This window comes from Anomaloglossus baeobatrachus, chromosome 2 (assembly GCF_048569485.1).
Source record: "Anomaloglossus baeobatrachus isolate aAnoBae1 chromosome 2, aAnoBae1.hap1, whole genome shotgun sequence".
NCBI lineage: Eukaryota > Metazoa > Chordata > Amphibia > Anura > Aromobatidae > Anomaloglossus > Anomaloglossus baeobatrachus.
The window spans coordinates 526120711-526143304 of record NC_134354.1 but is presented as its reverse complement, the minus strand read 5'-3'; the positions used below and the strand labels follow the sequence as shown (position 1 = coordinate 526143304).

The following is a 22594-nucleotide window of genomic DNA, read 5'->3' as shown; positions in this document are numbered from 1 at the left end:
CCCAATTGGCCTAGGGAAGTCTTCCGACTAGACAGCCGTTGGGCCCAGAAGTGGACAACAGTGGAAATATCTGTGGGAGAATGGAGGCACAGGTACCCAACAGCTTACGAACTATTTTCAAAATAGCGGGGATAGGCTAAGATAGAACCCAGAGAAAACAGCAGCAGAACTATAGGATTGAGGTCATGTCTGTCATAATGGTGAAAAGAGAAATAAACTGTTTGGTTTGCCAAGAGAGCTCCGGTGTCATGTGTTTGTCTATTGCGTCTATGACGGGGACCAGGTGCGGAGTGATGGACACCACCCTGAAGATAATAGTGTCACACACCCCGCCTGAAGGCCCACACACACTGACGCTCTCGGAGCGCCCCGGCCCGGCGTCCGTACCGTCCTACATGTATACTGGGTGTAATTCTCAGGATGTGCTCCTACTCTGGAATATTTTGGACCTGTCAGGGGCGTGGCTTGGTAAGTGGGTGTGGTTTTGTAGAGGGCGTGGCTTTATAAAGGGCGTGGCAAATGGCTAGAAAATTTTGGACCATCCCTAAATTTTGGTCCAGTTGTCCAGGAAGGATTGAATAGTAGGATGGCAACCCTGCAAATGTTCTGTAATGGAGAACTCTACATTTAACCTCTGCATCTTGAGATGGCTGGTAACAGGGAGCAATAGAATGCAGTGTACTGATTACAGGGACTAGCTATACTTTCCCTATGAGAGCTTCACTACACATAGTTACAGTCAATCATAATTCATTTTCAATCATCATAGAAAGCTGAGAGCCAAGAATCGTTCAGAAAACGGAGGGTTAAAACAGTTCCCCGCCTCCCGCTAGAGGTCCCGCCCACACCCCTGGTCGGCAGGCCGTCGCTGTGAGTGTGGCTTGCGCATGCGCGCCTCCTCCCCAGCAGTCGCGGGGCCGAGCAGAGTGATCGCACTTCCGGTCTGGTGTCATGGCGTCTTTGCGGTGATGGCCGAGGGGAGAGCGCGATAGCGGGCAGGAGGCGAGGAGGGGGCGGCGGGAGGAGGTGGAGGCGGCGGTGGTGGCGGCGGCGGAGGTGGAGGAAGGGGGAAGCGGAGGAGGTGGAATAACCAGCAGCTGGTACGGTTACTGTCATCATCATCACCTCCCCTCCGGCGGCCTGTGATCCCCGGGAAGAGGAGGAAGGGGGAGACCCCAGGCCGGGGCGATGGCGGCTCACAAGCCGGTAGAATGGGTGCAGGCCGTGGTGAACCGCTTCGAGGAGCAGGTAAGTGAGATGCGGCCGTGGGTACCGGGAGGAGGAGGAGGGAGGTTGCTATGGAGGAAGATGATGGAGGAGGTCTGGCCTGGAGACCGGCTGCTGTCCTCCGGGTGCAGTGCCCGGTGCCAGCTCCCTCACCGCTCTGCCCACACTGCGTCCTGCCCAGATGTGGTAGTGGACTGGTGGCTACAGGTGGGCTCTGCTGGTACCTGTAGTGCTGGCGACTCTCCCACCCACAGATGGCTCCGGACATGTCTGACCCACTCTTACCATGATTATTGCAGTAGTGTATGGGGTGGTCCGGTGATGGTGGTCGATAGGGTGACCCATCCTGGGGTAAGGGAGGTGGTCCGGTGATGGTGGTCGATAGGGTGACCCATCCTGGGGTAAGGGAGGTGGTCCGGTGATGGTGGTCGATAGGGTGACCCATCCTGGGGTAAGGGAGGTGGTCCGGTGATGGTGGTCGATAGGGTGACCCATCCTGGGGTAAGGGAGGTGGTCCGGTGATGGTGGTCGATAGGGTGACCCATCCTGGGGTAAGGGAGGTGGTCCGGTGATGGTGGTCGATAGGGTGACCCATCCTGGGGTAAGGGAGGTGGTCCGGTGATGGTGGTCGATAGGGTGACCCATCCTGGGGTAAGGGGGGTGGTCCGGTGATGGTGGTCGATAGGGTGACCCATCCTGGGGTAAGGGAGGTGGTCCGGTGACTGTGACCCATCCGATGATGGTGATCGATAGGGTGACTCATCCGCTGGCCCATCCGGACTGTCTGCCCCTCATGTCCGCTGGGATGTTATGGCAGAAGAGAAGGCTCAGCCCTGTGTGACCCTTTATCATCTCTTCCCTTTCATGCTGTCCTTTATGGAGTGTGGTGACAAATCTGGTGACCGATGTGTTGACCATAGCTTATCCGGACTGTCGGCCCCTCACCTCCGCTGGGCTGTTATTACAGAAGAGAAGGTTTAGCCTGCGTCTCTCCCCTTTCGTGCTGTCCTTTATGGAGTGTGGTGACAGTGGCTGATCCGGTGACCGATGCGATGGCTGATCCGTGGCTGATCAGGACTGTCGGGCCCTCACATCCACCTGGATGTTATGGCAGAAGAGAAGGCTCAGCTCTGTGTGACCCATTCTCATCTCTTCCCTTTTGTGCTGTCATTTATGGAGTGTGGTGACCAATCTGGTGACGGTGACTAATCTGCTGACAATAGCCGATCCGGTCTGACAGTCCGCTCACGTCCGCTGGGATGTTATGGCAGAAGAGAAGGCTCTGCCCTGTGTGACCCTTCCTCATCTTCACTTTCTTGCTGTCCTTTTTGAGTGTGATGATGGTGACTAGTTACTTGTAGGATCAGTGGAAGGCCAGGGACATGTGGACGGATGAGTTGTCCCAATCTCATCCGAGTGCCACCTGTGTCTGTTGTTTACGTCCGTGTTTATACATCAACTATGAGAAATGTTCCCAATCGTACGGTTTTCTGGGGTAATAATAGAATTGTATCTGTAAAGATCGGATGTCTCCTTGCTGTTCTGTATGGGATCGTTTTTTTTTAATTGTCAAGTCCGCACCCTTAACTTCAATGCACACGCCTCGGGAGAGAATAAGCACATGCAGAGATGACTTTTTTTTTCTCAGTCAGATGGACCGAGAGTAAAATTGTTCATCTTACCAGTCCTATTGAATAAGGCCGCTTTCACACTTGCGTTCAGCGCAATCCGTCGCTATGGAGAATAGCACAGTCCGTTAACGCACTGCGCTATTCTCCTTAGACTTGTATTGACGACGCACTATAACGCAAGTGTCTGCGTTTCATCCGCTGGACAACGCTGCGTCGTTATTTTGACGCAGCGTCGGGCGGACGGAATGCTACATGTAGCGTTTTTTGGGTCGTGAAAATAACGCACCATGACGGATTCCGTTGGAATCTGCCAAGGTGTCTAATGATTGTCTATGGTGGCGGATTCCGCCACTATGCGCTAAGCGGCAAAATCCGCTGACGGATTTCATGTTCTACTGAGCATGCTCAGCATGTCCAGCAGAATGATCGAAATCGTTTGAAATCACTCCTGGTCTCTCTCCCCCCTCTCACCCCCTCTCTCATACTCACCGATCACGTGCGCGACGCTGCACAGTTGTCACAAAGCTCCGGCGGCTTTTCCTCTTTTGAAAATGCCGGCTGCTCATTATTCCATCTAGTATTCCCTGCTTCCCCCGCCCACTGGCGCCTATGATTGGTTGCAGTAGACATGCCCCCACGCTGAGTGACAGCTTTCTCACTGCAACCAATCACAGCCGCCGGTGGGCGGGTCTGTATCGTGCAGTACAATAAAAAAATAAAAAAAACGGCGTGCGGTCCCCCCTAATTTTGATACCAGCCGAGGTAAAGCCACACGGCTGAAGGTTGGTATTCTCAGGATGGGGAGCCCCACGTTATGGGGAGCCCGCCCAGCCTAAAAATATCAGCCAGCAGCCGCCCGGAATTGCCTCATCCATTAGATGCGACTGTCCCAGGACTCAAACCCGGCTCATCCCGAATTGCCCTGGTGCGGTGGCAATCGAGGTAATAAGGAGTTAATGGCAGCCCATAGCTGCCACTAAGTCCTAGGTTAATCATGGCAGGCGTCTGAGACACCCACAATGATTAACCTGTAAGTGAAAGTAAATAAACACATACACCCGAAAAAATCCTTTATTTGTAATAAAAGATAAAAAAAACCCTCTTTCACCGCTTTATTAATCCCCAAATACCCCTCCAGGTCCAGCACAATCCACACGAGGTCCCGCAATGCATCCAGCTCTGCTACATGAAGCTGACAGGAGTGGCAGTAGAATACTGCCGCTCTTGTGAGCTCCAGGCAGCAACTGAAGTGAGTCGCGCTGTCAGCGGGGACGTCACTGAGGTAGTGTGTGCGGTGATGATGGGTGCGGTAGTACCTGCGTGTGTACGGTTATGATGGGTGCGGTAGTGCCGGGGTGTGTGCGGGGATTATAGGCGCGGTAGTGCTGGGGTGTGTGCGGGGATGATGGGGAGGTAGTGCTGGGGTGTGTGCGGGGATGATGGGGCGGTAGTGCTGGGGTGTGTGCAGGGATGATGGGGCGCGTGCAGTGATGATGGGGGCGGTAGTGCCGGGGTGTGTGCAGTGATGATGGGGGCGGTAGTGCCGGGGTGTGTGCAGTGATGATGGGGGCGGTAGTGCCGGGGTGTGTGCAGTGATGATGGGGGCTGTAGTGCCGGGGTGTGTGCAGTGATGATGGGGGCGGTAGTGCCGGGGTGTGTGCAGTGATGATGGGGGCGGTAGTGCCGGGGTGTGTGCAGTGATGATGGGGGCTGTAGTGCCGGGGTGTGTGCAGTGATGATGGGGGCGGTAGTGCCGGGGTGTGTGCAGTGATGATGGGGGCGGTAGTGCCGGGGTGTGTGCAGTGATGATGGGGGCGGTAGTGCCGGGGTGTGTGCAGTGATGATGGGGGCGTTAGTGCCGGGGTGTGTGCAGTGATGATGGGGGCGTTAGTGCCGGGGTGTGTGCAGTGATGATGGGGGCGGTAGTGCCGGGGTGTGTGCAGTGATGATGAGGGCGGTAGTGCCGGGGTGTGTGCAGTGATGATGGGGGCGGTAGTGCCGGGGTGTGTGCAGTGATGATGGGGGCGGTAGTGTCGGGGTGTGTGCAGTGATGATGGGGGCTCGCTCTCTCTCGGCTTAGCGCAATGCGTTATTTCACAGGAATCCGTTGCCTTTATATCACACTATTTACAACGCATCCGTCACATGCGCATTGTAATGGATGCCGTTCAACGCAAATGTGAAAGCGGCCTAACATGGGTCAGTGTGCTCAAAAATCATCTGTTTTATATGCCCCTCTGCGTCGGGCTGTGGAGTCGGTAAACCAAACCTTCGACTCCGACTCCTCAATTTCTCTTGCACCGACTCCGACTCCTACATATATTGCTTATAGTTAGGTGAAAAATTTATTGTAATACATGAACACGTGTATGTGAACATCAGACATTTAATAATTTTTATGATACAATAATCAAGATATTTGGATAGAACATAAAATATATTTATTGGATACAACTTTAGAACACAAACTGTAATAAATTGTAAATGTGTAATACACTATGTAATATACAGTAGATTACATATATATCTTGTGTGTGTATATATATATATATATATATATATATATATATACACATACATACATACATACATACATACATACATACATACATACATACATACATACATACATACATACATACATACAGTGCCTACAAGTAGTATTCAACCCCCTGCAGATTTAGCAGGTTTACACATTCGGAATTAACTTGGCATTGTGACATTTGGACTGTAGATCAGCCTGGATGTGTGAAATGCACTGCAGCAAAAAAGATTGTTATTTTATTTTTTTATTTTTTTTTTTAAATTGTGAAAAGTTTATTCAGAGGGTCATTTATTATTCAACCACTCAAACCACAAGAATTCTGTTTGGTTCCCCTAAAGTATTAAGAAGTATTTCAGGCACAAAGAACAATGAGCTTCACATGTTTGGATTAATTATCTCTTTTTCCAGCCTTTTCTGACTAATTAAGACCCTCCCCAAACTTGTGAACAGCACTCATACTTGGTCAACATGGGAAAGACAAAGGAGCATTCCAAGGCCATCAGAGACAAGATCGTGGAGGGTCACAAGGCTGGCAAGGGGTACAAAACCCTTTCCAAGGAGTTGGGTCTACCTGTCTCCACTGTTGGGAGCATCATCCAGAAGTGGAAGGCTTATGGAACTACTGTTAGCCTTCCACGGCCTGGACAGCCTTTGAAAGTTTCCACCCGTGCCGAGGCCAGGCTTGTCCGAAGAGTCAAGGCTAACCCAAGGACAACAAGGAAGGAGCTCCGGGAAGATCTCATGGCAGTGGGGACATTGGTTTCAGTCAATACCATAAGTAACGTACTCCACCACAATGGTCTCCGTTCCAGACGAGCCCGTAAGGTACCTTTTACTTGCAAAGCGTCATGTCAAGGCTCGCCTACAGTTTGCTCATGATCACTTGGAGGACTCTGAGACAGACTGGTTCAAGGTTCTCTGGTCTGATGAGACCAAGATCGAGATCTTTGGTGCCAACCACACACGTGACGTTTGGAGACTGGATGGCACTGCATACGACCCCAAGAATACCATCCCTACTTTCAAGCATGATGGTGGCAGCATCATGCTGTGGGGCTGTTTCTCAGCCAAGGGGCTGGCCATCTGGTCCGCATCCATGGGAAGATGGATAGCACGGCCTACCTGGAGATTTTGGCCAAGAACCTCCGCTCCTCCATCAAGGATCTTAAGATGGGTCGTCATTTCATCTTCCAACAAGACAACGACCCAAAGCACACAGCCAAGAAAACCAAGGCCTGGTTCAAGAAAGAAAAAATCAAGGTGTTGCAGTGGCCTAGTCAGTCTCCTGACCTTAACCCAATTGAAAACTTGTGGAAGGAGCTCAAGATTAAAGTCCACATGAGACACCCAAAGAACCTAGATAACTTGGAGAAGATCTGCATGGAGGAGTAGGCCAAGATAACTCCAGAGACCTGTGCCGGCCTGATCAGGTCTTATAAAAGACGATTATTAGCTGTAATTGCAAACAAGGGTTATTCCACAAAATATTAAACCTAGGGGTTGAATAATAATTGACCCACACTTTTATGTTGAAAATGTATTAAAATTTAACTGAGCAACATAACTTGTTGGTTTGTAAGATTTATGCATCTGTTAATAAATCCTGCTCTTGTTTAAAGTTTGCAGGCTCTAACTTATTTGCATCTTATCAAACCTGCTAAATCTGCAGGGGGTTGAATACTACTTGTAGGCACTGTGTATATATATATATATATATATATATATATATATATATATATATATATATATATATATATATATACTTAGAATTTATTACAGTTTGTGTTCTAAAGTTATATTCCAATAAATATATTTTATGTTCTATCTAAATATCTTGATTATTGTATCAAAAAAATGATTACCGTATTTTTCGGACTATAAGACGCACCCTGGTTTTAGAGGAGGAAAATAGGAAAATAAAACTTTGAGCAAAAAAATGTGGTCATGACACAGTTATGGGGCGAGGATCTGCTGTTGACACTGTTATGGGGGTAATGTCCCCAAATTCTTTACTAAGGTACCCCATCCTGGTAATGATCCTCCTGCCTTGTATATGATCCTGTTCATATACCCCCATCCTGTTCATATACCCCCATCCTGTTCATATACCCCCATCCTGTTCATATACCCCCATCCTGTTCATATACCCCCATCCTGTTCATATACCCCCATCCTGTTCATATACCCCCATCCTGTTCATATACCCCCATCCTGTTCATATACCCCCATCCTGTTCATATACCCCCATCCTGTTCATATACCCCCATCCTGTTCATATACCCCCATCCTGTTCATATACCCCCCATCCTGTTCATATACCCCCCATCCTGTTCATATACCCCCCATCCTGTTCATATACCCCCCATCCTGTTCATATACCCCCCATCCTGTTCATATACCCCCCATCCTGTTCATATACCCCCCATCCTGTTCATATACCCCCCATCCTGTTCATATACCCCCCATCCTGTTCATATACCCCCCCCATCCTGTTCATATACCCCCCCCATCCTGTTCATATACCCCCCCATCCTGTTCATATACCCCCCCCATCCTGTTCATATACCCCCCCATCCTGTTCATATACCCCCCCATCCTGTTCATATACCCCCCCATCCTGTTCATATACCCCCCCCATCCTGTTCATATACCCCCCCATCCTGTTCATATACCCCCCCCATCCTGTTCATATACCCCCCCATCCTGTTCATATACCCCCCCATCCTGTTCATATACCCCCCCATCCTGTTCATATACCCCCCATCCATCCTGTTCATATACCCCCCATCCATCCTGTTCATATACCCCCCATCCATCCTGTTCATATACCCCCCATCCATCCTGTTCATATACCCCCCATCCATCCTGTTCATATACCCCCCATCCATCCTGTTCATATACCCCCCATCCATCCTGTTCATATACCCCCCATCCATCCTGTTCATATACCCCCCATCCATCCTGTTCATATACCCCCCATCCATCCTCCTCATATACCCCCCATCCATCCTCCACATATACCCCCCATCCATCCTGCTCATATACTCCTATCCTGCTATATGCCCCCATCGTGCTCATATACCATTCTGGTATATGGCCTGTATCCTATAGCACAGAGAAAAAAAATAAACGTTTATACTCACCTTTTCCTCACTGCCTCCAGCACCGATCATCGTCCTCTCAGCGGCAATGACCTGTGTGTGTGGAGCCGTCCCCCTGCTGCACGCGATGTCTTCCTGTCTGTGCCGATCAGCTGATCAGCACAGATCAGCTGACCGGCACAGACAGGAAGACATTGCGTGCAGCAGGGGGATGGCTCCACACACGGGGACGGCTCCACACACTGGGACGGGTGAGTGTACTGATTCACTGCACCCCGCGCTGATGATGATGCGCGGGGGCAGTGAATACAGCCGCACATGATCACTCCAGGCTGTAATTGCCAGGGGTGATCATGCGGGCCGGCTCTTTACTATGCGCGCGTCCCCGCTCATCCTCCCGCCCACCTGTCAGTGCCGGCTTCAGCGCTGAGAGATGGGCGGGAGGATGGGCGTGCATATGTAATGAGCGGGCCCACGTGGTCACGGCAGGCGCTGCTGCTGCCTGCTCGTGCCCCCGATGACCCGCTCCACCGCAGCACCCTCGTTCCCGGCCGCAGCCCTATAGTCAGACCATAAGACGCACCCCCAACTTTCCCCCAACATTTGGGGGAAAAAAAGTGTGTCTTATGGTCCGAAAAATACGGTAAATGTCTGATGTTCACATTGTACTAAATAACATTTTTCACTTAAATATAAGCATTATACTAAATGTTATTATTTAGTAAAATATTCAGCACATTCTGCATTGCACTAGTGTCCCCAATTTATTATATATTTTAGGAGTCGGTGCATTTTATACCGACTCCGACTCCACCAAAATGAGCTCCGACTCAGACTCCACAGCCCTGCTCTGCGTGAGCCCTAAAGGTGGCTTTACACGCTACGATATCGTTTTATCGTCGGGGTCACGTCGTTAGTGACTCACATCCGGCGTCATTAACGATATCGCAGCGTGTGACACTTTTGTGCAACCTAAAACGATCGCAAAAGCGACCAAAATCGTTTGCCGCGGAGAGGTCGTCCTAAAACCAAAAATCGTTTAACGCTCATTAGCGATGTTGTTCCTCGTTCCTGCGGCAGCACACATCGCTATGTGTGACACCGCAGGAGCGAGGAACATCTCCTTACCTGCCTCCACCACCAATGTGGAAGGAAGGAGGTGGGCGGGATGTTACGTGTCCTGCTCATCTCCGCCCCTCCTCTGCTATTGGACGCCTGCCGTGTGACATCGCTGTGACGCCGCACGACCTTCCCCCTTAGAAAGGAGGCGGATCGCCGGCCAGAGCGGCGTTGCAGGGCAGGTAAGTCCGTGTGATAGGGGTGCACGATTTTGTGCGCGATGGGCAGCGATATGCCCGTGTCGCTCAAACGATGGGGGCGGGTACACACGCTAGCGATATCGGCAGTGATATTGTTACTGTGTAAAGCCCCCTTAAGTCTTGGGGCTACAGGTCATGTGGCCCAATATTGTGATGTGCCGCTGCTACATCATAGCGTAATACAGGTGAACGGCATCGCCTTGTAACCCCTATGGTACCGCAACAAGCAAAAAGTCTGTGTGAGTCCTATGTTTTGCAGTTTGCTTGTCCTGGTGCTTTGTGGGTCACAAAGCGGCCCCATTCACTTGCATTCATGGTGATCTATGGCCACATGACTTCTTCAAAGTCACCATTGGGCTGCATTCATATTGCTTATTCATAATTTGTATTTTTGGCGTGTGTTTTTTTTTTTTTTTTCTGCATGGCTGTGCTGTCAAAAAGAACACGGTATCATATTTTTTGTTTTATAAGACGTACCGGATTATAAGATGCACTCCAAATTGGAGAAAAAAATATATATGGGGTCCGTCTTATAATCAATCTGGTGGTGTCTTACCGGGGGGGGGGGTGATCACAGGAGGCAGGGGCTGAACTGGAGTAAGGCGATGCTACGAGTGGTACAGAGGGGGGCCAGATACTCACTGTGGGTGCTGTTCTGTGCCGGGGCTGTTGGCGTGGCGGACGATGAGTCACGGGCCATTCTGAAGATGTTGGCGGTGAAGGCTTCTTCAGATATTGGCAGGCGGAGTCAGCGCATGCACAGATGAGAGCAGCTTCACCCAAGAGCACCATCTGCGCGTGCACCAACTCTAGGCGCCATTATTTGAAGAAGCCTTTACCTTGACATCTTCAGAATGGCCTGTGACTCACCGCCCGCCGCACAAAGTGGCCTCGTACAGAGCGCCAGCAACACACCGCACAGCATCACCCCTGCCTTCTCTGACCCCTCTTCATCATCCCCCGGAAGCTACATTTGGATTTTAAGACGTACCTCTCATTTTCCTTCCGAATTTTTGGGAGAAAAGGTGCGTCTTATAATCCGAAAAATACGGTAATTTACAATACCAGCAAAGTGAATGGGATTTCTGAAATCGCATGCACTGCTTCTTCTTTCCTTGCAGATGTGAAGCACTTTCTTATCTGCAGCTCATCCATTCTTTCAGCATTTTTGCAAAGTCTTTCTTCCATTCAAATAAATGAGGGAAAAGCGTAGGTAACAATTACACAAGTTTATTTACCTTTTTTTTTCTTTTCTGTAGAAAAATCTTGTTCAAATACTAAATGTGCACATAGCCAATCCACGCTGCCTGGCTACTAACGGAAAAACGGTTTCTTTACAGCATTGTTTGCCCCCTTTTTTAATATACTGCAAACCTTCCCCCCACTAACAATATGTCCGTATGTCAGCTGTGCGTCATTAGAGAATATAGTCCACATTATATACATTGGGGGAGCTTTTTTTCCTCTATAGAAAAAAGATAAATGTTCGCAAATAAAAGGGTGTAAATAATTCATGAAAAAAACATGGTGTTTTTTTGTTCAAGTTCCAAAAATTGGTGGAAAGAAAAGAAAAATGTGAATGAAACCTGTATAGACCGTGTTCTGAAGGCATATTTCACAGTCCGTGTTTGGACCGCAGGGCCTGATTCCCCAAATTACAGCACAGATGTTCCTAGAAAGTTGTCAGTTTTGGTTAAGACTAGTGTTGAGCGGACCTAGATCGGCAAAATCCGGATCCGCGCGGTTTGAGCGGCAGATCCGAGTCTGACACGGGATTCCGGCTGTACGATCCGGATCCGGTTTCTATATATATTTTTTTTTTCCTCGCTCTCTCTCCCGCTCTCCATTGACACATATGGGGCCGGATTTCGGGACCGGACTTTTGTCAATCTGCCGGACCCGGATTATTGTCAATCTGCCGGACCCGGATTATTGTCAGTCCACTCAACTCTAGTTAAGACGTATATGGACCTTGAATTGTGCTTTACTATTTTAGCTGAGCTCGTAAAATAAGAAATTGGGGCTTGCTGATTTGTTATATGTCCATATTAGTGATGAGCGAGCACTACCAGTACCCAGGATAATAGAAGACAATGGGAAACTCAAGCATCTTGTGTTTCCCATTGACTTCCATTCTACTCTGTTGTCAAGTCGAGCCCATCGGACTGTCCTACCTGCTCCTTTTGAGTCCCGAGCATGGTAGTCCTCCCTCATCACTAGTCCAGTCCATAGTTCCACAAGAATGTCCTCATGACACTTTATATTCTATGTCTCGTTATGGAGGCTCCAACATACAGATATACCTGGAAGTCCTTAATGATTACTAAGGATTCCCATTTTCCACAAGTCTTCCCAGTATCTAATGTTTATTGGGGCTCTCTCTTGACTTTTCTTAGATGTCAGATTTGTTGGGGAGGGGGGATTGGGCACATTGAACTTCACCTTGACTGATCTGACATTCCTGCGAGAGAACCTGCTGATATTGAAGGAGATATTGAAAGATTTGTTATGATTATGTGAAAAAATGGTACTGGTGTTCTGTATCAGTGCATGGTCCGTGTGTCTGTTTTTGCCATCAGTATGTCAGTGATTTTCATGGGTAGGTAAATAAATTTCAAGGCTTCTCCTATACCAGGGGTCCATAACATATTTTTTGGGCAAAGGGACACATACTTAAAGGGAATCTGTCACCAAGTTTTTGCTACCTCATCTGAGAGCAGCATAACGTAGAGACAGAAACCCTGATTCCAGCGATGTGTCACTTACTGAGCTCTTTGCTGTCATTTTGGTAAAATCAATGTTTTCTCTGCTGCAGATCTAGCAGTTATACAGAGCTCATGAATATTCTGGACTACCTGCAGCACGCCAAGTAGTCCTCTAATGATAATCTACTGCTGATTAATCAGTGATTTTATTAAAATTATACCAAGCAGCCCAGTAAGTGACAAACCACTGGAATCAGGATGTCTGCCCCTACGTTATGCTGCTCTCAGACTAGGTGGCAAAAACCTGATGAGCCCCATCATTGTGAGCCCGGATGCCGCTGGAATATGGCGCCTGTATGGGAGGGGAGTATAGACTTTATTATTTTACCTGGGGAAAAAAATGTGGAATCAAAAGAGGTTGTCCTACTAGTGGACAATCCTGTTAAGTAATACCCCGTATAGTGTGCCATTCTCATAGCACCATATATAATCAGTGTGTATATAGGGTCAGTCTTGGCAATTATCAATGATGTTCATTAGGCCTTACCTAGGAACTGCTGTAAATAAAATTGTGCTTCGGCTGTGTAGTCCATTCATGTAACAATTATACTAATAGGGTTGTTTTTTCTTCCATGTTTGTCTATTCTCTAGGGCAGTGGTCCCCAACCTTTCTGACCTTGAGAGCCATGTTCTGCACTAAGACAGGGTGGCGAGCCACATCCAGCTTTCGCCCCCTCACAGTAGTGACACCCGAGACCCCATTACCGGTATACTGACAGCCAAAGCTTTTCTAAAGAAATGATGCTGAGGAACTAGACCAGGATCCAGGGGCTCTAACAATACCCCTATTCACTATTCTGCCATCAAGCACCTTGTCTGACAGGTAGAATCCTCCTGACTCCAGTTTATCATACTTAAATGATCCCGTATTCCCCCTAGACCGGGATATGGGCATCTAGATTTGTTGGCGAGGCTACTCATGATTAAGGATCTAGCTGTTTGTAAAACCTTGTGCAAATGCATAGAGCTGCAAGCCACACATCCCAGGCCTGTGGGCCACATATGGCTCTCTAGCTACAAGTTGGGGACCGCTACTCTTGGGAAAATATTCTCTGTGTAACGGTGCGTGCCCACGATTAGTGTTTGCTGCATTTTGAACACAGAATGCGTCAGCTGCGCCCAAAACGCGTTGTACAGTACAAGCATAGTGGATGGATTTCTAGAAATCCCGTGCCCACTGTGCTTGTTTTTTCCACAGCAAACACTGTCCTGCGGTGCGTCTTTCCAGACTGCAGCATGTCAATTGTTTGCTGCGGATTCGCATGGGTCCTCCGTAGGGAGAAGACAAGGGAGAAGACAAGGGAGAAACCACAGCACACTTAACCCTGATCATGAGTACAAACAGCTGCGATCTCCTGCGGAGGAAACTCGTGGCCCCGCATGTCAGGACCTGCCACGTCCAGGACGCAGTGAGTCCTGATCATGGGCACATACCCTAAGGGCGGCGTTACACGGGACGATATATCGTGCGATCGCATGAGCAATCGTACCCGCCCCCATCGTTTGTGCATCACGGGCAATTTGTTGCCCGTGTCGCACAAAGTCGTTAGCCCCCGTCACACGTACTTGCCTTCCGAACGACCTAGCTGTGGGCGGCGAACATCCTCTTCCTGAAGGGGGAGGGACGTTCAGCATCACAGCGGCCGCCCAATAGAAGCAGAGGGGCGGAGATGAGTGGGACGTAACATCCCGCCCACCTCCTTCCTTCCGCATTGCCGGCGGGACGCAGGTAAGCTGCAGTTCGTCGTTCCCGGGGTGTCACACGGAACGATGTGTGCTGCCTCGGGAACGATGAACAACTGGCGCGCAGAAGGAGGAACGATTTTATGAAAATGAGCGACGTGTCAACGAGCAACGATAAGGTGAGTATTTTTGCTCGTTAACAGTCGCTCGTAGCTGTCACACGCTACAATATGTCAATTGATGCCGGATGTGCGTCACGGAATCCATGACCCCGACGACATATCGCCCGATATATCGTAGCGTGTGACACCGCCCTAAGGCTATATGCATGCTAGACTTTTCCAGAAGGTTACTGCTGTGGTATCATTGTAGAAATGCTACAGACTTTCCATGTGTAAAATCCATTGCATTGTGATAGAAATGTTGGGCAGGTGAGCATGGTACCACCACCCCATATACTGTCTATGATTGCAGGACATAGTTGTGATGACTAGCTGACGGCTGGTTGAACGGGCAATTTTTAACACCGATAGGAAACTTTTATGTCTGTTAGAGGATGGCACAGCAGGTTGAACGCTCGACCACCACTCCGTCCATTCTCTATAGGGTGCCGGAAAAGCCAGCACTCAGGGGCCCCATAGGGAATGAATGGAGTGGTGGTCGAGCGTGTGCACTGCCTATTCTAATGGGATAAAACTTCCCTATTCTAATGATCGTTGGCCCCAATGACCAACAGATTTTCTCCTATTCCACAGATAACTTGTTTTTTCCAAAACGTTTTTTATTGATTTTTCAAATTTGTAAAAACATGACAAGTATCATTGCAAAAGAAGAACATTCGTCTGACAAAATGTGACATAGAGGTGGGTGATACCCCAATTTGGAGTTCCATGTTGCTGTTCGATTTAAGATAGTATACAGTAACATTAAACCAAAACATAGGTAATGAAATATAATATAACATATGCAATACAATTCGTTAAATCTCTGTGTCGTCCCTGAATGATTTCAATTTTGCTAGCGTGTCTTGGTATTCCCAACCGTCTCGTCTCCCCCTCCCGCCAGAGCCCCCTCCTAGGTGATTCTCAGTTTACCCAGGCTGTCCTGGATATCGCTCAGGATATACCACTCCGAGTGAACAAAAGGTGCCATCAGGTTAATTATTTCTCCCTGTGTGAATTGGCTTTCAATAAAATGTCTCCATCTCACAAAAAACTTGGCTGTCAACCCATCTTTATCCCTCTCCGCTTCTAGTTTTTCCCACTTCAGAAGGTTGTGTAGTTCGCCCACAACCTCCTTTATGGATGGGCCCTCCCTTTGAATCCAGTGTTTTAAGATGCAACGCTTAGCTATCAAGGCTATGTCATGCATTATTGCGTATTTCCTCTTTTCCTGCGTGCTCGGTCCTCCTCCTACTCCTCCCTCAAAGGAGTGGAAAATCCACACCATTAAGTCTAGTTTGCTGAAAATTCCCCATGTTGACTGGGCAAATAGTCTGACTTGGTTAAAGAACCTAGCGATTGTCTCACATTCCCATAGCCCATGCAGCATATCCGTTTTTTCTTTTTGACACTTAGGACACCACCTATCCCTACCTGGTATGTTGAAACCTATAATGGCCCTATGTAGAATTCTGAATTGAGTGTCTCTCCATCTCTCATTGGTAATGTGTTTCCGCACTTGTACCCATCCTCTCAGTATATCATCCACCACTTCTTCCCTTCCCAATTGTTTCCCCCACGCTTTTAAAGTCCGACTATCCTCCCGAGAGATAAGCACCCCCCTTAGCGATCGATAAATTTTAGAGACATTTATACTTGTTACATCACATTCCAGTAACTCATCAATCGAACTTCTGTTCAGCTCTCTTCCAACCACACCCAGGTCTCCTATTATTCCATGTTTCAATTGTTCATACTGGATGACATGTGAGCTATTAAGGTTGTACTTATCCAGCACTTCCCGACCTGTCATCCACCTCCTGTCCTCCACATTCATAACATTATCATTCTCCTGACTCCCCTCTCTTTCCATCTAGTAAATAGCTTGTTTTCTCGTCCCAGGGGAAAATTTGGGAATGCCCAGGGGTTCAAGTACTTGGACACTTTCCATGAGAGCCCCAGTTTTTTCCTTACCGACTTCCATGTTAGCATGGTGTCTCGGAATATAATTGAGTTCCTTATGTGCCCTTCAACCCTGGATAGTGGGGAGTGCAGAATGGACGTCAGATCCCACGGTGACGCATATTTAGTTTCCATCGCATGATCTGAGTGCCTACTCGTTCCTCTCACCCAATCAATTACATGCCTCATGATACATACAAGATTATACCCTTGGACATCTGGAAAGTTTAGACCTCCCTCCTCTGCTGACTTCATCAGCGTACGCAGCTTTATTCTGGGTTTCCTTCCCCTCCACAGAAATTCTGTATACGCGGAGTTGAGCTTATTCACATCCTTTAGTTTTAGCAATAGCGGGATTGTCTGGAAGGGATACAGCAGCCTAGGAAAGCTCATCATTTTTATCAGGTGACATCTTGCCAGTAATGGAAGTGGCAGACCTTTCCATCCCTTTAATTGAACTATAATTTTCCTGATTAGCGGTCCATAATTCAAGTTATAGATTGTTTCCACCGATCTTCCTATATGCACTCCCAGGTATTTAATTGAAGATTGTGCTATAGGAATTCCACATAGACAGCCATCCCTTATTTGTCCCCCCATTGTCCCATGATGCCCCTTTAGGAACATGATCTCGCATTTTTTTTTGTTCAGTTTGAAACCGGAGAATGAGCCAAATTTTTCAATCAAGGCAAGAGTCTGTGGCAAATCCGCACCGGGGTCCCCCATACAAAGTATGATGTCATCAGCAAAAAGCGCTGTCTTTACTTCTGAACCCCTTATCTTGATTCCTTTAAAGCTATTTTGTCCCTGTAGTATTCTTGACAACGGCTCGATTGCCAGGTTGAATAAAAGAGGAGATAATGGGCAGCCCTGTCTTGTTCCCTTCATCAAAGGGAACACGTCTGATAGAAAGCCCGGAGTGTGAACCCTAGCTCCCGAGTTGGCATAAAGGTTTCTAATGTAAAGTCTCATCTTGCCTACAATCCCTATGGCCTCCATTACCCTGTCTAACCACCCCCAATTTACATTATCAAACGCTTTTTCTGCGTCAAGTGTAACTAGGGCAGGTCTAGCCCCTCCCTCAGTGAGACCCAGTCTAACCGTGTCTACCACTAGAATTGTCTTTCGGATATTGGTAACGGCATTTCTCCCCTTAATAAACCCCACCTGGTGATTCGTAATGATCCTAGGTAAGATCTCGGCCAGTCTATTAGCCATGATCTTGGACATAATTTTTAAATCCTGATTTATGAGCGATATAGGTCTATAACTAGAGGGATCATCCAGGTCCTTGGTTCCCTTGGGGAGTAATTTAATATATGCTATGTTGGAATTTTTGGGTATTTCCGCCCCTCCCAGGAAAGCATTAAAGACTGAGGTTAGATCCGGCGAGATCAGATCCTTCAGAGCCTTATAGAATTCACTATTGAAACCGTCAGGTCCCGGTGCCTTGTTGGTGTTAAGCTCCCCAATTGTTCTCGTCACCTCCTCTACTGTGATATCTGCGTTTAAGGCACTCAAATCTTCCTCCGTCAAGCTAGGCATTTGGGCTTGTCTTAGCCACTCTGCCTCATCAGTCATGTCGTTATTCCCTGACCCATATAGTTTTCTATAGTAATCTCCCAACAGTTTATTAATGTCCTTAGGATCCGTAGTCACCTCTCCCCCCTTTGTTTTCAGTTTAGAGATCACTGTCATCTTTCTGCTGCCCCTTGCCAGATTGGCCAACATCCTTCCCGCCTTGTTGCCAAACCTATGTAAGTCAACCTCCTTGTGCGACCAGAATAGTTGTTCCTTTTTTTTGGCCCATTCGTCAAATCCCTCTTTTGCCTCCAGCCATCTGCCTTTTGTCATGGGAGATCTATTTGTCACATAATTTGTATATGCTACCCGTACTGCTTCACTATGGAAATTATAATTCTCATTGGTTTTCCGTTTGATCATGGCTGCGTACCCCACCAGACGGCCCCTTAGGACCGCTTTTGCCGTTTCCCAAAATATCACTGGGGACTCTCTATGTTCCTTATTGTCCTCTGCGAATTCTCCCCACCACTCCTGTAGCACCTTGTGGAAATTATCTTGCCTGAGAAGGAACGATGGGAATCTCCATATGATATCTGTACCTCTCCTGAATTTCTCTCTAATGCCCAATCTCACCGGACTATGATCTGAGATCACCATATTCTCTATCACACAATCTTGCGTTCCACTCAGTAAGTCTTGCGAGATCCAGAACTGATCAATACGTGACCAGCTATCATGAGGGTGAGAGAAGTGTGTATACTCTGTCATGTGGGTGAGTTAGTCTCCAGATGTCTTTCAGTCCTACGTCTTCTAATGTTACATCCCTATTGTCTAAACTCCTGCCCACATTAGCTGTCCCCTCCTCGCCCCTCCTCCTATCTTCAGCTGAGTCTGGGACAGTGTTAAAATCGCCTCCCACTATAATGTTAGCCTCCCCATCTGCTAATATGGTGGCCTTTATGTCATCATGAAATGTGATTTGTTGTGAATTTGGGCCATAGACATTATAAATACTGAGTTTACCCGCTGGACTAACGATTGTTAAGTGCTGCCACCTTCCATGGTCGTCTGCCTCATGTGCCACTACCTCATGACTGAATTGTTTATTTATTAGAATCATAGTGCCCGCTTTTCTACCTTGTGCCGCTGCCCCGTAAACGGTGCCCACCCAATGTTTCTTCATGCGGAAAAAGTCCTCCCCCCCCAAGTGGGTTTCCTGTAATAAGGCAATGTCTGTCTTTAGTCTTTTCAGATGTCTCAATATCATTGCTCGTTTGTTAGGTGATCTCAGCCCTTTAACATTCCACGTAGTTATCTGTATCATGTTAACCTGTGTATTCTGCTTTTACTACTCCCTCCCCTATGGGCCCCTGCATCAAGGAAGACGAGATGTTCGACACTAGAATCACAATTGGTACCACAAAATCGACACTCCCTTTCCCCACCTTGCAAATATAACAAATACAACAAAAAGCATGTAACTGTAAAACATATTTTCCCTTCCGAGAAATCCACGGCGTTTCCCGCCACGTTGGTGAGCTCCCCTATTCCTAGCCAAAATATGTAGCTCCCTAATCACCCCTCAAAAAATATATGTTCTATCCCCGGACTAACTTGAATAAGCCTTTGAAAATTATGCAAAAATTAGCACAGTATGTCAAAACCTCAGCAAGATTCTCCAGTCCTACTTATCTCTGACTCCAGGTAGCCATCAGTCCGCCCAGAACAGGCCCACTTCATTTGAATTTGGATGATGTTCCTGGACAAAGGAGAAAAAGAAAAAAAGAAAAAAAAAGACCAAGGGGAGAGAAGATGGAGAAAGAAAGGAGAAGAACAAAAAAAAAAAAAAAAAAAAAAAAAAAAGAGGGGGGGAAGAGGACCCAGACTTTGGGATGTTTTCCTCTCTTTTCTCCCTTCCCCCTCCTCCTCTCACCTCCCCAACCCTCTCTCCGTAATGCATCCTCCTCAACGCCTCTCCCTGTTTGGGAAGAGAGAAAAAAAAAAAAAAAAAAAAACAGGCAAAAAAAGGAAAAACAATGAGCGAGTTCCAGTTCAGGTATCATGGTTTCTCTCCAAGGGTTGGTTCCTGTGTTCCAGGCGAGAATTATGCTGTCGACCCGGGCTTGGCCTCCTTTCCTCCCTGGTCTCGACTTGCTTTTGTCCCCCAAGACGTCCCACATCTCTTCCTGAGCTTGTGGGGGATCCTCTTCTATTATTCCCTTCTCCACTAGCTCCTTTTTCTTGCCTTTCTGACCTAGTCTTGTTGAGCTCTGCCATGAGAATGTTTTCTGCTTCTTTGTAGTCCTTGTAGTATACAAACGAGCCATTGGGGTTTCTAACTTTCAGTGTAGCAGGGTATAATAGCTGGCACTTTACTTTTTTGTTGTACAGAAATGAGCAAATTTTGGTAAATTCTTTTCTCCTTCTGGATACTTCCGCTGAATAATCCCCAAAAATTAGCAGTCTGTTGCCTTGATATTGTAGTGGACGCTTTCGTTCTCTAAAGGCCCTCAATATTTCCTCCTTATGCTTATAATCAAGGTACTTGACAATCACCTGCCTGGCTCTTATCGGGGTATTCTTGTTTGAGTTTTGGCCCTCTCCCTTATTCGCCTCCTGGTGTCTCAGTGGACCCACTCTGTGGGCTCTTTCAACTCTGAATTTCGCCTTTATGCCCAGGGCCTGCGGTAGCTCCAACTCGCATATATTATCCAACCGTCCAATCGACACAGACTCTGGCAACCCGACTATACGTAAGTTGTTTCGTCTCGATCTGTTTTCCAAATCGTCCGCTTTATCCTTCAAGTATTCATTAGATTTTGCTAGAGCTGCTATTTGTGCTTGCATAGCCAGTATTGTCTCCTCGGAGTCAGATATTCTCTGCTCTGATTCTGCCAGTCTAGAGGCATGGGCATTTATCTGTTTTTGCATATTAGCTAATGATGTTTGTATGGCTGCCTCAATAGCCACTTTAACCTCTTTTGACAAGTGTGATGTCACTTCTTCAGCCAGTTTTTTATAGTCCACATTAAGCTTTTGTGTGTACTTGTCTTGGCCTGCAGGTGGTGCTGTTTTCGTAGTTCTCTTTGTCTGGACTGGGCCACCACCTCCATCCCCCAATAGCTTGCAGGCTTGTGATGTTGGTGTAGTAGGCTGCTTTTTGTTTCCTTTGGAAGGGGTACTATGAATTCTTGCATTTGACTTCCTGTGAGTCTGAGTGGGATTAATCTCCCTGTGCTGTTTGTCAGTTTCATCCTCCAACACTGCTGTGTCTCTGAGCTGCCCTGCTTTGCCTGCATCTTCTCTCCCCTCTGCCTCCATATCTCCTTCATCCTCCCATTGCGATCCACCATCAACAGTCCCCTGCATCCACCTCTCTCCTGCTGTGTCCTCCTGTGACTCCTCGCTCATATCTTCCTTATCTCCTGTCTCCTCGCTCATATCTCCCTTATCTCTCCCCTTCCAGCTCTGTGTTTGCTTTTCTGTGTCTCTCACCATGCGTTCAGGCTCCTCCCCCATCAGGCTCGGCGCCATTATCTTATCTTCTCCTCTGTCCATATCAAAGCTTCTCCAGGCTGATTCACCGCTCCCAGAGCTTCTCAGGAGGTACCGTTCCATAGCTGTCTGCTTTAGGTAACCTCCTGTGCTGCTCTCTGTTTGGTGGCTCGTCCGGGGGGTCTGTTTTTAGTCGGTTTCTGTGAGGGGTGGCAGGAGCTTCTCCCCTAAGCTGCCACCTCAGCCAGGACAGGAACAGGAAGTCCAGATAACTTGTTTTAATGGAGAACTCCTTTATGTACATATAAACCTGTTTGTCGTTGGATGTAATCTGCAGTGTAAGTTCACATTCTGCCTATTAAAGATGTTTATTTCCTGCAGCGTGTAGACGTGATTTTCAGAAATCGCCTCCCCGATGCTGAGATCCTAGTAGACGGCAAATTTCTCTCTTGGAAAATTCACCACCTATTTTCTCCATGTACACACAGCCTTACAAACAGGGCTGTGGAGTCTGTAAGCTAAACCTTCAACTCCGACTCCTCAATTTCTCTTGCACCGACTCCGACTCCGGCTCCGACTCCGACTCCTACATATATTGCTTATAGTTAGGTGATAAATTTATTGTAGTACATGAATATGTGTATGTGAACATCAGACATTTAATTATTTTTATGATACAATAATCAAGATATTTGGATAGAACATAAAATATATTTATTGGATACAACTTTAGAACACAAAAAACTAATAAATTGTAAATATGTAATATACTATATAATATACAGTAGATTACATATATATCTTGTGTGTGTGTGTGTATATATATTACATATTGTATTACATATTTACAATTTATTAGTTTTTTGTGTTCTAAAGTTGTATCCAATAAATATATTTTATGTTTTATCCAAATATCTTGATTATTGTATCATAAAAATAATTAAATGTCTGATGTTCACATTGTACTACAATAAATTTTTCACTTAAATATAAGTATTATACTAAATATTATTTAGTAAAATATTCAGCACATTCTGCATTGCACTACTGTCCCCAATTTATTATATATTCTAGGAATCGGAGTCGGTGCATTTTATACCGGTTCCACCAAAATGAGCTCCGACTCCGACTCCACAGCCCTGCTTACAAATAATAAAGTAATGAACCTTACACCTTGACAT

At 47.1% G+C, this 22594-nt stretch overlaps 1 protein-coding gene across 1 annotated transcript in view; it reads left to right on the top strand.

The window, feature by feature from the left end:
• Nucleotides 1-1057: 1057 nt before the first annotated feature.
• NF1 (neurofibromin 1) overlaps nucleotides 1058-22594 on the top strand; it is a 442125-nt gene continuing 420588 nt past the window's right edge. The window contains exon 1 of the mRNA XM_075333827.1: nucleotides 1058-1248. Coding sequence (XP_075189942.1) covers nucleotides 1189-1248 — 60 coding nt within the window. The 5' untranslated portion in view covers nucleotides 1058-1188. The remainder of the gene's footprint in view (nucleotides 1249-22594) is intronic.